Here is a 16,812-nt window from a genome sequence, read left to right as displayed (position 1 = left end):
TTCGGTTATAAAACATACGAAAACCTAATCTGCTGTCACAAGTGAAATGCTTGTAATCTCATTCATTATATGCGTGGGACTGTCTTCAGTAAACTATCTCTATTAAACAGTTCAGATAATACAAACATGTATTAGTTAGAATGTAATGTTTCCAAGCTGAGGAGAAATTGTTCAGATGTCCGACTAATACAACCGAACACATACGCATATCGGGGATAGTTTGCCCAGTTAAAGCTAAAACTAACACTGTCTGTCTGAATTCGGGGAATGAGACTGCCTCCTTGGGTAAACGCAATGTAGATAACGGTACAGGAGCCTCTCTTAACTGACTAACCGCGACAGCTACTACCCTCTGGATTTGCTGTGTTTGACGGGATTTAGTCAGTAAATACCCTCACAAAACGAAGACTTTGTGTGAGAAAGCAGAGGATTTGGGGATTTACTTTAGCGAAAGGCACAAGTTGCAGTGTTACATGAAGGAAAAATTGAGTAACAGAATTATAAGGATTAGAATGGCATTCGCAATTTTCAGGACACACTCAAACTAACTTGAAAGATTTTATCATTCTTTCTTGTTCTTGTGGCATTCTTAATGCAAGGGGCGTGGAGTGGCTGCACAATATCCTTGCACAAGCATAAACGTTTAATGAAATCCTAGAATCTATATTTGTCTTTTCATAAAGAGATTTTGCTTCTAAATATCAAGAGGAAATAACCAATATGTGAAGGAAGCCTGACTGAATTGTCCGTCATTTTCTGTACATTTTCTGTATGAACACAGCATGAAACCAACCACACCACTGACAAACACATTGCTACATCATACAAACATATCATTACTGTGTACATGTCACATAGTTCATGTCGTTATTTTCCTCATGATCATTCTTTGACCTGGAGGAAAACGAGCAGGTAGTATTAAGAACGGAATGCCAATGGTGGAATAGTCAGACTCGGTTTGTGTTTCCCAAATTAACGCCTTTGACTTATCAGGTAGTTTTCCTCCGATCCTGTCGTCAGTGATGTAGGCATGTGCGTGTGACGATTTGCTAGTTAGGACGTTGTCCATGATAGCTAAACTCAAGACCAAATGTTGCCTTTGTACTTTAAAACATCATTTCATCCATGATGTCACTAACAGATGACACGCGTATGATCAAGATACTGTTACAATACTTTGCTATAGCACACATGAATCCAGCTATAAAATGGTAGTGCATATTATCAATAGCCTGGCCTAATTTCCCTATTCTTAAAAAGTATTTCTTCTACATGTAATTACATGTAAATGTTTTATAGGGAAGTCATTAAACCTCTCGTGAATGTATAAATTAAAGTAGTAGTAGTAGTAGTAGTAGTAGTAGTAGTAGTAGTAGTAGTAGTAGTAGTAGTAGTAGTAGTAGTAGTAGTAGTAGTAGCAGCAGCAGCAGCAGTAGTAGTAGCAACAGCAGCAGCAGTAGTAGTAGTAGTAGTGGTAGCGGTATCATTATTGATACTTAAAATATATGTAACGAATTTGGGTAGATTGATAATTATTAATGTGAGCATGCCAAGCTTTAATATCTAAGATGAACATCGAACACAAAGCGACAAAACCCTTTCCACAGTTAAGCGTCTCGTACGACTGACATGCCATACATATAGTGCACACGTATCGAAGAGGTCTTCCCAGTCAACTGAAGCATCGTAATTCATGTAACACCCGTGCCGGCTTTGCTAGCACTGTCTCAGATCAAACTAAGCTCTCATCATACTTTATCTGAGCATCAGTCATTTCATCCACACAGTGTAACAAGCCACACTGAGCTCCACAAACACAAGATTGACTAATCCCTATTGAATTGTGTGTCGTGTATGTGTGCTCCATAGATTGCAAGCTTAATGCCAAACTTCAACACCGTCAAATCCCAAAGCACGTCATTTACTGTGCCAGCTCAGCCAATAAACAGAACTTGCCAAGGACATTTGGAATTGATGGAACACGATAAACACATGAGTAGTGTAATTAAACATGAATCATGCTTCATTTTGGGCATTAAGCAAACACAAAAGACTCCGGTACAAATGTGTGCCTTTAACAAGGAAATGTGCTGCATCTCTGAAACTGTGGAATGAACTTGGTTTTTTGTCTGCTATGTCGATTTTAGTCAATAAATGAACATCATCAAATGTTTCGTACATTCTTGAAAAAGGGAGTACTCTAAAGCCAGGATCATCACAATTTTGAAAATAATTTTGCCCTTAATTGTATAAATGAGCAGTCGAAGAGTTGAAGGTTATAGTTATTGATATATGCACGGCGTGGAGGCTTCAAATATAAACAACCGCAAGAAAAGAACAACGTCAATCAGGAGTGCAATGACATTATTATACAGTGGATGACGCTATGTATTCCCATGCCATCAAACCCGCTTAATATAAAATTAATGTGTTTCACATTTTGTTTTGAAAAAAAGAAACGAATATTATCAAGAAAAATATTTATTTGCCGTGAAAAACCTACAAGATTTACAGTTTTTTTACAAAATTGATATATTCATTTAATTGATACGTTCAATTCATTGATATGAGTGAGTGAGTTAAGCCTCTTTTAGCAATATTCCAGCAATATTCCAGCAATATCACGGCGGTGACACCATACATGGGCTTCACATATTGTACCCATGTTGGGAATCGAACCCGAGTCTTCGGGGAGACGAGCTATCACCTTCACCACTAGGCTACCCCACCGCCCCTAATTGATATGGGGATGCAATAATTAGTCATATAGACACTCTAAAAGTATCCTATACTAAATGGTTATAAGCATTCCAATGATGATTCTTTTCAATATAAATGTAGTGCAAGAGTTGTCCATGACTGAAGCCTCTTAATGACATGACCATCTCCAAGATTAAAAGGTGGTTCATCAACCGACAGTCTACAAATGGAAAAGTAACGCACAGTTGCTATGGCTATGGTTAGATGGAAAACGTTTTGGTATCAGAATTTTTATGACAGAAATTTCCATGGAAATTCGTAATCGAGCATATACAGAAAGCAATTTCTTTCCCATAACCGGAACCCGACAGATTAATGAACCAGGGAGGTTTAGCTGGCTAAATAAGCTTCATTGCAAATGGCAGACCGCATCACATTTGCCATGGAGTCACCACCAACTATTCACACAAACTAAAAACTTACACTGCTAAATGAGTTCCCGATTTTTCTGTGTAATGACATTTGTGCTAATGGATACGTATCCTGGTGATAATCTTGGCGAAAAGGTCCATTACACATCAAAGTACTTGACCTTTCCGTGGCTGTTTCGTAAGTGGTTGATGTCAGCACGTTAGGGCACCAGGCATGACTTAACGCCTCACTAACAATGAAACCCATTTCTTTTTCAATTTCCATGACAACGTTAAATGTGGGCGTGGTTTCTAAGATACAAGGCTACAACGTAACAATTTTGGATGAACAGAAAAATCGGGGTCATGCATCAGATTGAAGGACAACGAACTCAAACTCCGCATGCACCTGCGGTATACGGTAACTGATTGAACACCCCAAATGGCTGGATATGAATCAGTCAATAACATGCCATCATGCTCGTTAAGCATCTGTCGACACACAAGTCATCTTCCTATGTCATGCAACATAGAGTGAATATACTACTAATCTACGACCGCCGTCATATAGCTGAAATAATGCTCCTAAGCGCGGCGTTAAACAACAGAAAACCAAAATAATGTATGATCAAATGCCATATCAGGGCTTATCAGTGGCGACACACATGTGAGCGTGCTCCCGTAAGTATATACCTTATTGTACTTTTTTCTATGTTTGTATTCTGGACAATGTAAGCCCTTTTTACACTCAACTTGGAACAAATTGCAACAGAATTAATTTCACCACAGTGCATTTGTACAAGGTCCTAAAAACAACATACTAAAAGTCCCCAGCAATCCCAAATTGAGAAATGTGTCTTATTTGCATAATACAATATGGCCACCAATTGTCAATATGTTTTCCATATTTCACATGAGGTTCAATCTTTTGATGAAAAAAACATGTGCTGTATTGCGAAATAGCTATATTAAGTTATTCACAACTAATGACAATGTATCGGTTGTTTGTGACTGTGATGTATGCGAGAGTGTTCCTTGTTATCAGTGTTATTTCCTTGCGTATCATATGTTTCCATATGTTTTATACAAACCCTAAAGTTGTATATTATGTACTTATACACTTTCACTCGTTAAAAAAGAATTCAGTTGTGGGGAAAGGAAAGTATTGCCAAATGTCAGTTTTAGAATAGCGAAATGTCAGTTTTTCGCGAACACCTGGTATCATCACATATGTGATGCTGATTCATAAACACAAAATCCTGATATAGTCGGAATCAAGTCATTGAAAGGCATTTATATAATTAGAAGTGATACACATAGGGAATTTATGGATGTCAACTTCTTTATTATGAGGAACATAATAAAGAAGTTGACATCCATAAATTCTCTTCCTTATAGTCGGAATCGTACAAGGGACTCTGCTTTAAGTAGAGATGTCTTATGATTATGAAAATGTTTTTGTCGGTTTTTTTATCATTGAGTAATCATGCTCATAATTTTGTCATGATAACGTATCTCGCCTTAGCGTGTCTTTCTACGTCAACAGTATATTCCTCTGTTTACCAAGACAAGCAGAGTACTACTTGTGTTAAGTTAAACACATACACATTAGTAGCTCCAACACAAATGTTAAATGATTTGCCAAACAAAACGGTAAAGGGACAAATGTTCTCGCCATGCTTAAGTGATTTACTTGAAAGAACATTGTAAGTATATGAACAAGATGCCACGTGAAGAGGTGATATATTCTATTTGTTTGGTGAGTTACCTGGGCAGGTAGCGTCTTCAAGACACGTTGGAAAGAGGTCATATTACGTGGTTACTGTCATCCCACTAATTCGAAATGTTACACTTTTCTTGTGAACATTCTTAAGTTCGCAAACATATAAATGGTCCGAGAAGATTATGCAAGCTATCACTGCAACAGGGTTCCCGAAACGTTTCGTGTCAACAGTCAAGTGATTCCCTCCTGCAAATTTTCTCAGCATATCCGGAACAAATATTAACAATATTATCGGGTTTTAACACTAAGTGATCTGTCGTAAAACAGCCTGTTTATGGCCATGTGCAGCTATATCCTCAGAGAACGAGAAGATAAACAAAGGCCTAAAGTACATACAGAGGTTTTCACACATCATGAAAAGATAACTTTACAAGAATATTTCATGATCAAAAGTGTGTGCTCAGTATTATTTCTGTTTGGAGTTCTACCAGATCTTTACTGGAATGCTCAAAAACATCGTCACCCTTCTTAGCGTGTTACTATGAAAAGTCTTGTAACTACCTGACTTTGACATTGACATAGCCATTCTAATACGATCAAGGTCATGCTCTTATGAGAAGGTAATTACAACGCTTTTAAACGTTAAGATTCATTTATTCTGTTGAAGCTTCACGACTCTGGACAAAAAATAAGAAAACGGGATTAATGTATTAAATCCGATGTACGTGAACCCATGGCGCGTGTGACCCTGACTCACTGAACAAAATGTGCAGACAATACAAGCTAATTTTCATAGCACTACAACTGAAGTGGAGGGGGAGGTAATATCGGGTTAATGTTGCGTTCAAGATTCTTGCACCAATATACAGCGACGGTGTGTGTGTGCGTGTGCGTGTGCGTGTGTGTGTGTGTGTGTGTGTGTGTGTGTGTGTGTGTGTGTGTGTGTGTGTGTGTGTGTGTGTGTGTGTGTGTAATGCCGATTTTATAGTGCCAGCCCACTGAGATACCATGCCGCAGTTTAACGTGAATACCCCACTCAGTCACAGTATACTGACGTCATCGTTGATAATTCGTCACGTACAGTGTTATGACGTCATTAGACAAGATACTTATCATAACCGATCAGCTAATTGAACAACTGACATGGACTTTCCAAGTAATAGAAGCTTTGTAGTTTAAACTCAATCACACCGAGACCCTGGTCGTACTTTTGTATCTCCCGTCAGTCTGCCAGTATAATACACAGCTATAACACAACGTGAGTTTCCTTGACCCGGGGACAGCTAACAAGACGCTAGTCCTTCTCATATTTAACAAACGGATCGACATATAAACGTTGTATCGGACAGTGTCCGTGCAACATCACTGACCAGAAAACGCTCTTATTAATATAGAGATAGCCAACAGTTTCAATTTGACTTCCCGTTCATAAATATATAGTAACGTCAGCACACGTGATGACCTGAGGCTCTGCGACATGATGCTGGCCACACCGTTAAGGTGGCCTAGTGACACCGCTACCTCACGTACATGCTCTGATCACAGACATGACACTGGTCAGTTGAATAGCAAAGGGCATCTCATTAACAAGCTCACGACAGTCTCTTCTCCACGCCCTTCGACAATGAAAAACAGTGTTGGAACAATCAGAACATCTTCTGTTATAGAGACAGGATTGGGCGGTTGCTGTGAAAGAAATGTTCACAGGTGTGGACATGAGATACTCGACATATTCAGTGATGTAAAGGGTGCCTTGTGTAAACACGAGAACAAATGAATAATAAGCATGTTCGCGAACACCTGGTATCATCCCTATGATTATCATCACATGCTTACGATATAGTCAGAATCGTACAATGGACTACTTTGGTAGAGATATCTAATGATTATGGAAATGATTTCGTCGGTTTAATAGTAATGCTGTAGCCAATTCGCCACTGAATAATCAGAGCATTTGATCCAGTGAGTGAGTAAGTGTGTCTGGTTTTACGCCGCTTTCAGCAATATTCCAGCAATATCACGGCGGGGGCCACCAGAAATGGGCTTCACACATTGCACCCATGTCGAGAATCGAACCTGGGCCTTCATCATGACGAGCGAACGCTTTAACCACTAGGCTACCCGAACGCCCCCGTATTTGATCAAGGGGTACCTGGAATGCGCTACATGTCACAAAGAAATCCCATATCATCCAAGGATTAACATAGTCTGACATAACTAAATGAGGAATGGAGTAGTGAATATAAATTTAGGCAGCGTGTATTTTGCAAGCATTGTGGACTGCAAATAATCGGGTGTGAGTCAGGTGGTTGATGGCATGAGGGACGACCCATGCCGTTTGGTTAAGATGACACCAAGTCTGTCGGGTTGCAACCATTCGATTCCCGTTGGAGTCATCATATGAGCACCTGTTGTGACCTGGGCACCGTTCCACAAAGCGATATTAGCGCTACGACGATCGTAACTCCCATACTCTCACATATACTTACGGCAGTCGTAGCGCTAAGATCACTTTGTGGAACGGACCCCTGATCTCCATTGTTGAGTGACTAAATAATACCTCTACAGTTTCAGGAAAATATATTGTCAAACTTTTACAAATGCATTCTTGGCCAGATCATAATACAGCAATGTGTTAAGTCAAAGCAAGGGATTATGTAAAGAAATATAGTATAGTTAACTAACCCTACATGTCTATAGAGGATCTCATTTCCTGCTACTTAATCTCGTATACGCCACAATGAGAATAAGGATGACATATCTTATATTCTGTCACATTGTCAAAATATTATTTGTTACCAAGTCAACGATGCCCATACTAGTTGCCTAACAGCTTAGGCGGCACATATTGCACCGAAGTAAAGATTACATTGGTCCTAAGCCAGAAAGTTGTTGACGTCAAAGGTGAAAAGTTGGTATATCCTCTAAGATAAACCTAGGCTGGGGACACAGGGATCAGGAAACATCCCCTATTGCAGTATGTTATGCTGGGAATGACTGCTTGATAACCAAACCACCCACCACACCTTGGTCGAAGATACCTCCCGCCCAATCTACAACTGACTCGAACAGCCCCTTCTTCAAAGAGCCAACACAACTCTGGCATTTCCTGGTCACTTCAGTAAGTGTGAACTGGGAATTCTCTCTTCCCTTTCTATATCAAGTTTGTGTGCATTCACTTTTCATAGCATGGAGTATGTTTGGGAAGGCTTAGTTCAGATATTTCTGATATAGATTGAGCAACTGTGCTTCACTCATTGTCTACTCTATGAGCTGTTGGCCTTAGAGGTTCTGCTTCGTGTTTGTCATTCCTTGCATAGCTCGGTAAAGCTTGTTATCAACAAATGGTCAAGCGGTCAAAGATGGTCATTTAAATGACATTTAGGATCTATGATCCAATTTTGTGAGGGGTTAACAATGGGTCAGATTTATCTCTTTTGTAAAGCAAGGACATCAGATTACCGGACAATCAAAGACGAGCCATTGCGAGGAAGGTCATGGTATTGATTTTGACGTTTGTACGAATAGACAATGACTGCCTCTGTTTATGACGTCTTTATTTGAGGTGAAGGTTACCCTATTGATTAGAATGAAGAAACGAGTTTATAATTTGCTGAAAACTGTTTACTGACAAACAGTTTGAAATGGAATGATTAAACACAGCAAAAGAAGATGTATTTACTCAGGAATATTTAGTTAGACAGTTAACGAAAATAACTAACACTTTTCTTCTCCAAGTTATACCAAGGCGTGATATGTTCTCAATCATTTGTGATTATATTACACTTTCGTATTGGTTAATAAAGCGTGATGTATAACATGTGTACACATATTCTTCCTTATACAAATATTTGTACGCGTTTCAAAAACGACACATTCATATCTTCGTAATACACAATCCCAATGTAATTAGTTGTGGGTTTATGTAATAGTACATGTCTGGTACACAAGTGAAACCAGCCCATGTGACTCTTGGTGTGACGGCAACAATGCAACATCACCGAGAACATATTTCTTATGAGGCTTTTATGGCAAATGTCACATCGGAAAACCTGAGATTCATGCAAATTCCATGTCATGAAGACCATAATCTAACGGATAAAGAACGGGAAATTCACTTGGTTCAACTGTTCCTTTGTTCCCTGGACCCTGGATGTAAACGAAAAACCTGCACAATACTGGTTCGGATTAGAAAAACATAAGTTCGTTGACATGTTTCACAAATGAGCAGAAGATATTTGCAACTCCCCTTAATCAAAAAGTGCTGGGATAAATAATTTTCTGTACCAAAGGTTTACTGTTTCCCTATTCCATTGACCTATCACAGACTTCATGAGACGTGAAAAGGTAGGTGGCTGCAAATATATACAATGAATAAATCAAAACAGTATGGAAGTTCCAGATCTTCCTGTTGAGGCCAGGATTAAAAAGTATCACAGCTTGAATGGCCTGTAAGTTCACAGATTACACAATATTACGAACGTCAAACACATTGTCAAATAATAGGTCTCAAAATGGCGTCCAACAAAATAAAAATGGGGTAGAAGTTATTACAGTTTCCAAACATCATTTCTGTTCTATAAATCACGTCTTACTGTTTGTGTCGTTGTTTTATGAAAAGCGACAAAACCCTTCCCATAATCATATGAAATCCCTGTTAAAAGCAGAGTACTATTCCGACTATACCATAAGTATGTTTATATCCAGGAGGTAGGCAAAGGAAAAGCCAACAGGCAATATGCCTATTTTAAATATAATTGTGTGTGTGGTTATTTGATGATATGTAATTTTGTTATCACGTCAGTGACTTATTTTATACCAGTAGGTACAGAGTATCTTAAAGTGGCATCAAGCATTGCTTGATACAGGAAGGTACAAATATCTGTATGCAGTGAACTCTAACTTAAGAGTAATGGATAAGTGGATAAGCTGGTATATGTTCAAGCTAAATAATTTGTGTATATGAAAGTAAAACAACGTTTAATGTTACGTCGACAACGTTTCTGCCGTTAGGCGACGGAATTTAACAAAGTGGCACCCAAGGTTATCATCCATTGTGAGGTTGGTGGCGATCTTGAATAAACTTCATTATTTTTTTCTGTTAAATATAACCAAACAGCAATGTTAAATGCACATTTTATTGTACAAGAATTAAAAAACAAGAAAATTAACTCAAGTATGTATCTTGCCCATGTGAATCAAACTATTTATTAAAACGGTTCACTCCCTTATCTGTTAACAGAGATGTTTAAAGCTGCTTTTTGTTGCCATATTTGCATTGCTTGGAACAACCCTGTGCCCCGTTGCATATTTTGTGTACGTATTGTTCCGCTAATTAGGTTGATGTATGGTTAAACAAGTGCTGGTTACATTAGCGTAGTGATGTGCCGCGGTAACGAAGCAGCCTGTATTTACCTAAGGCCCATCTTTACATTACAGGAAGCGACAATGTACCAGGGACATACTTAGAAAATAGTTTCCGGCATGCTCATTCTTGTTGACGTCATTAAGCATTATCATGCTCATTTAAATGACATTAATTACAACAAACCAATTGCTCCATGTACTGATGGAAGAGCTCGTAGGTTGAAGCTACAGTTAATCAAAGGGGACTGTCCATATTATTCATTTTGAGTGCTGATATATGGCGAGAAACAGCTGACTCCACTACACGATGCATTCCGACACAAGACATCACCATCAATTCATAAGTGGAACAGTTATTGGATACTGAAAAGTATACGTTTTCTTGAAAGTAGTTTATAAAGAATAATGATCAAGAAATAAACTCATTCAAATTGAATAGAAACTTAATTAATCCTAGCCAGACCATCACTTACGTAACATGCTACCCGTAGGAAAGACCCTCACTCACACCAGGTGCTACCTGTAGGACAGACCCTCACTCACGCTATGTAATACCTGTCGGACAGACCCTGACTCACGTAACATGCAACCTGTATAACAGACCCCCACTCACGCCCAGTGCTACCTGTAGGACAGACCCTCACTTGTACCAGGTACTACCTGCAGGACAGACCCTCACTCACGCCAGGTGCTACCTGCAGGACAGACCCTCACTCACGCCAGGTGTTACCTGTAGGACAGACCCTAACTCACACAAAGCTGATACCTGTAGGACAGACACTCACTCATGTAACATGCTACCTGTAGGGCAGACCCTCACTCACGCTATGTAATACCTGTCGGACAGACCCTGACTCACGTTACATGCAACCTGTAGAACAGACCCTCACTCACGCCAGGTGCTACCTGTAGGACAGACCCTCACTTGTACCAGGTACTACCTGCAGGACAGACCCTCACTCACGCCAGGTGCTACCTGCAGGACAGACCCTCACTCACGCCAGGTGCTACCTGTAGGACAGACCCTCACTCGCGCCAGGAGCTACCTGTAGGACAGACCCTCACTCGCGCCAGGTGCTACCTGTAGGACAGACCCTCACGCCAGGTGCTACCTGTAGGACAGACCCTCACTCACGCCAGGAGCTACCTGTAGGACAGACCCTCGCTCGCGCCAAGTGCTACCTGTAGGACAGACCCTCACTCACGCCAGGTGCTACCTGTAGGACAGACCCTCACTCACGCCAGGTGCTACCTGTAGGACAGACCCTTACTCACGCCAGGTACTACCTGTAGGGAAGACCCTCACTCACACAAGGTGTTACCTTTACGACAGACCCTAACTCACACAAGGTGATACCTGTAGGACAGACACTCACTCATGTAACATGCTACCTGTAGGGCAGACCCTCACTCACGCTATGTAATACCTGTCGGACAGACCCTGACTCACGTTACATGCAACCTGTAGAACAGACCCTCACTCACGCCAGGTGCTACCTGTAGGACAGACCCTCACTTGTACCAGGTACTACCTGTAGGACAGACCCTCACTCACGCCAAGTGATACCTGTAGGCCAGACCTTCACTTGTGCCAGGTGATATCTGCAGGACAGAACCTCACTGACACTAGGTGCTACCTAGTGAGACGACCCTAACTCACGTAACATGCTACCTGTCGGACAGACCCCCACTCTCGCCAAGTGCTTCCTGTCGGACAGGGCATTTTTATCTCTTCATACAATGATTTAGGAGCATAGATCCCACTTTGTTTGAATAAACGTAAACATCGAAGTATGAACAACTCTCCGGCTTATGCCTATATTGTGTTATATATGCATGTAATTTACCTAATGAAAACTGTTTTATGTCATGAGAAGGACGTTAGGATAAAGAATGTTATTTGAAAAAAACTATTCTATATATTATGTATTTTCTTAATGATCTTCATGATCTTACTCTGAAAAAAAGAATTTCTGTTGAACAGCTGAGTCACTCAAGTGAACAGTCAACATGTTTTTTTAATTCGAGGTAAATACTGTTTCCCAGCATATACAGTATTTGATCCCCATATACATGATAACATGACTTGTCTTCAAGGAAGGTTGTTTCGTTCTTCATTAAATTAGTACAAAGAATTAGGAATAGGATCGCATATATGTTGAACATATGTCACATCAGCCTCCCTATTAGAAAAAAATATTCAGCATTACATATATTTCTAACCAATAATACCTTGACTTGCTTTGGGTGTCTCATGCAGGTCGTGTTAAGTAATAACCGTATTGAGATCATACGATACTATCGAATGACAAAAAGTGACTCAACATCACAATTACGACACACCTGAGATTCAGGTACTACGTTTAAGGGCTATACCAAGTAGCGTTTCTTTTACCTAGACTGTCAATACCTGGGGATGTACGTACATCGGCGTTAGTAAGACAGGTGGATGGTACGTGGTATCAGGGTGGTGACAGGATGGACAAATGTGTGTCCAGCCCTGTAGCTAAACACAGACGGCCACTGTGTTCGGGTCACATCTCGTCCACATCTTCAAACCACATAAGTAGGGGAGAGGGGTCAATTAAAGCTACTGAAATGTACCTGAGCCTCTTTGCGACATACAGTAGTATGAACAGAGACATGAGGTAAAGCTGTTAAACTATAGCCTTCTTTTTGCCTACCCTCATTATGCATCACGTTTTGCTCCGTTTTTCTTTGTTTTCCTCCGTCCAGTAAGCGTTGATTGTCATGCATTGTTAGTTCATCATTACCCTACCTTACAAGCTGAAGATTCCATCACGTATTTATGTGCGTGCTGTCCTTTCAAAACACTTTGTCCTTTGCTCCATACGCGTCAATAGTTTCAAAAGCAATTATGTGTCTGAGGTCACCTATACAATTAATTGTTTCTCTGATGTTGGTAGTACAATATCATCTATATCATAAAAACGCATAAATGTAGACAGAAGATAGTGTTATCGTATCAGTATTGACAATATTCATCGAATAAGTTTCGAAAAGTCTAACTGACAACTTTGGGGGCTCTGAATAAAAAGCGAAACATATTTCCCAAACATGAGATTTAAGGACTGCAAGTATGGAAGTAAAAATATCTGACATCTATGAAAGAGTATATTATGTTATTGCATGATGACATGTTTCAATCGTGAACAATTCTAAACACAAAATATGAAAATGATATAACGTATTTGATGTTATTCTAAATGAGAACATGTTCAGAACATGAGATAAGATATTAATGTACATCCTTTATGAGGAGCAATGATGTCGCTTATGAATAATAAGATGATAGCGTTAGCCATTGTCACAACCGAATACATGTACCTTTATCAGTGCATAATGTAGTCATTCAATAGATGTTTTCAAACCTTCCTATTTTTGACTTGGATCATTCTTGACATGATTAACCCCTTAGCTTATAATGTGCCTATTGTGTCTTTTAAAACTAAAGTCATATTTCACCTTATTAACCTTTCGTAGAAACAATGTTCGTGTAAAACGAACATAGCTGGACCACGACATTGCTGTGAACAAACATAACTGGAATCAACACGAGTCAGAGCCAGCATGGACCCACATACCATTATGGTGAACCAGAGTAGGAGTACGACAGGGGAATACTCTAGCCCTTACTTTGTTCTTGAGTTATGTGTATTTATTTAAGCATGTGCTCAACGACGGTGCCAAACAAAGATTTAAAGTCTACCTATTGTTTCGGGCCTTGTTTTTCGCAAATCCGTTTACTCACATATCTCTCCCAGCCATATTGATATAGAATCTCAACAATTCTTTCCGAAGAACTACAGTATGTGAATATGTTATAATATTCTAAAACGGAAAACCGTTCTTATTTTTATGCACTCTCTTGTTTGCATCAGTTTGATATCCAACTTCACTTGTTGACAAAAGGTCTTACATGCACTGGTTATGCACGTATGTGTATATACCATATTCCATCAACACCCATTACAAAAGGTGTGAGAACTTAAGGGTATTTACATCATCCTTGAAACAATATTATTCATATTTGTCTTTTATTTGTACCTCAAATGGATGTATTATGTATTTAATGCATGAAAGTATTTAGCGCTTCGATTGAACATAGCATAAATTTCAAAGCAAGCATTATGAAACATAAAGCTTCAAATCAAATTTATCTGGCTTTGAAAGAAGCATATATCATATACATACGATCATATAAAAACACTACTACAGATTTCTTGACGAAGTATGCATATTTTCATCGTCCTGTATGACAAATAGCTCTTTATGTACAAATTGTTTATAACGCTAGCATTTCTCTGCAAGGTCACCGTGGGATATTTGTATCGACATTGGAGAAAACATTAAAGTGGTTTTACATCATACATGTATATATCTCACTCTCGATGAGTCTTCTGCTCAATCTCCATTTGCAATTTGACAAATTAATTGATTCATCTATGATCAAATTACAGTTACTTAGTTATTGCCAGTATAATAATATATCTAATTAGTATTATACATGACAAATGTTATGAATATTAACGTGATCTGACACTTATAAAAGTTTGGTAGATAATTCATCATGAAAAAACATACACAAACAACATATTCTCCAATGACTGGACATTGGAACAGTATTCAATGTCTGCTTATGTATGTATTTTACATTAAATATATTTAAGAAATAACGAAAATGCTGTTGAAATATGCCTGTTATATCAAGAGGCACACATGTGTTATCGGATACGATGTTCTACATTTGCTAGGAAATAATCTTTGAAGTCGAGTGAACCAGATTTCTGAGTTTCTAATATTATGGTATACACTGTGTCAAACAATATAATTCAGAAGAGATTAAGTTTACAGAGATTGCGATAGCTATAAGCGAAGGAGGTATGTCCTCTAAAGTATGTCAAACACTTGCTGTGGACATATGTATGATTAAACACCGAGTTAGCGTGAAGAACGAAGTTCTGGCTGTATTATAAAATATACATCCCTTCAAATTTATCCCTTCACACTAATATAAAAGAGATATAATTGATAAAAAAAATGTCATCGTATCTCAAGAAAATATAATCCGTTGGAAATATTTCTCTACATTAACTATACGAAGAATACACATGGATATGGTTATGTGTCAGTCTTAACATGTCTAAGTATACCATCTGTGCAGTATGATCAAATTCCTTTAATAATTCTAAATAAAGTTCCTTTAATAATTCTAAATAAAGTATTTTAAAGTTTACAAAATCACAGCACATTATAATGTTCACAGATATTGTTCAGAAATACTTACCTTTGTAGGTGTGGTCGCCAGAACGGAATATAGAACACTCCAAGAACCGATCAGTATTGCCAATATATGCCGCATCGCCGCTTTCAGTTCTGCGTTAATCACAGTTAATGAACGACGAACTAAAATGTTAAAATAACGAAGCCCAACACGAAAAACGAAAGTTCTCACAACAGTTCAGTAAGACGCCAGCTGGTACTGTCCGTGATATAACGTGTATGCGTTATCTCTATGTCTATGTGGAACTCATCCTTGATTAATTGTCCTCCTCTTTCTCTGCCAGATGCCTGAATCTCTGTGCTGCTGTAACTGCACACACATCCGACGTGATGTCGTTACACCTATAAACATCGTCATCCCTTGGCTCTCCTCGACGCTCATTGGCTGACTGTTTTGTTTGACGCTCGCCAACACTAACAAGCAGGTATCGTCTGCCTGTACAATCGTCTGCTCCTGTTGTCGTCTGCTCGCACCACAGCCCTAGGATTGTCTTTTTTCACTGAGATGAAGGTTTCACCCTTTGGATGTATTTACTGTTAATAGTGGTCAGAGGACACTTCCTCCATAAAATATTGATGTCGGGTGTGATTTGAAGCATACTACTCCTGATCAGGCAGTTGGACAGGTTCTGATTTGGCGGACCAATTTTGCGTGTGCGTCACAGTGAGGAGTTCTAAGATGGACTTGGACATTGTACTCTTTATATATTAGGTTTGGGATAAAGGAGTGTGCTTTGGTCAGCCTTTAAAGTGATTTAAATCTGAGGGTTTAGCCAGCATGGCTCATCGTTTGTCTTGATGTTAACAAGTTAATGACGTCCGATATCACAACATACAGGGTATTTTGTATTGGTCAGTATCAACAGAATGTGAGCTTAATGATCCCAAAAAGGCCTAAAAGATTAGGGCGGATTTTTGCAGGTGTTATAGCCCAAATGTGCAAAGCCCAACAACATGTTGACATCTTGTTTCGTGATTAGTCCCTTACTTGTGGAGAGAGTATGTAAATACCACTCAAACGTATTTCTCCCTATATGCAGTTAATAAATCCATACATATATACTATCTTAGAAGCGTTAAGTTTTGCAAATATGGAATTGAAGATATTTTGACATTTGCATGTTAGTGATTCTAAGAGTATCCCTTATCAAAGAGACTTAAACAAACAAAATGAAACAAAAGATGAAATGACATCATCTACTGACGTAATAAATGTTAATATGAAGTCATTACAAGGAACAAACAGTTTATTTATTTATTTCTCAAGATATCAATGAGTATTATATAGAAAATTCAAATACTTCAAAT

At 38.9% G+C, this 16,812-nt stretch overlaps 1 protein-coding gene across 1 annotated transcript in view; it reads right to left on the bottom strand.

Moving 5' to 3' along the window:
• LOC139469782 (mucin-2-like) overlaps positions 1-15,795 on the bottom strand; it is a 33,215-nt gene extending 17,420 nt beyond the window's left edge. The window contains exon 1 of the mRNA XM_071252078.1: positions 15,509-15,795. Coding sequence (XP_071108179.1) covers positions 15,509-15,583 — 75 coding nt within the window. The 5' untranslated portion in view covers positions 15,584-15,795. The remainder of the gene's footprint in view (positions 1-15,508) is intronic.
• Positions 15,796-16,812: the final 1,017 nt, after the last annotated feature.

This window comes from Haliotis cracherodii, unplaced genomic scaffold (genome assembly GCF_022045235.1).
Source record: "Haliotis cracherodii isolate W230 unplaced genomic scaffold, xgHalCrac1.p SCAF_1, whole genome shotgun sequence".
Lineage (NCBI taxonomy): Eukaryota > Metazoa > Mollusca > Gastropoda > Lepetellida > Haliotidae > Haliotis > Haliotis cracherodii.
Note: the sequence above shows the minus strand (reverse complement) of the source record. Positions and strands in the feature narration are given on the sequence as shown.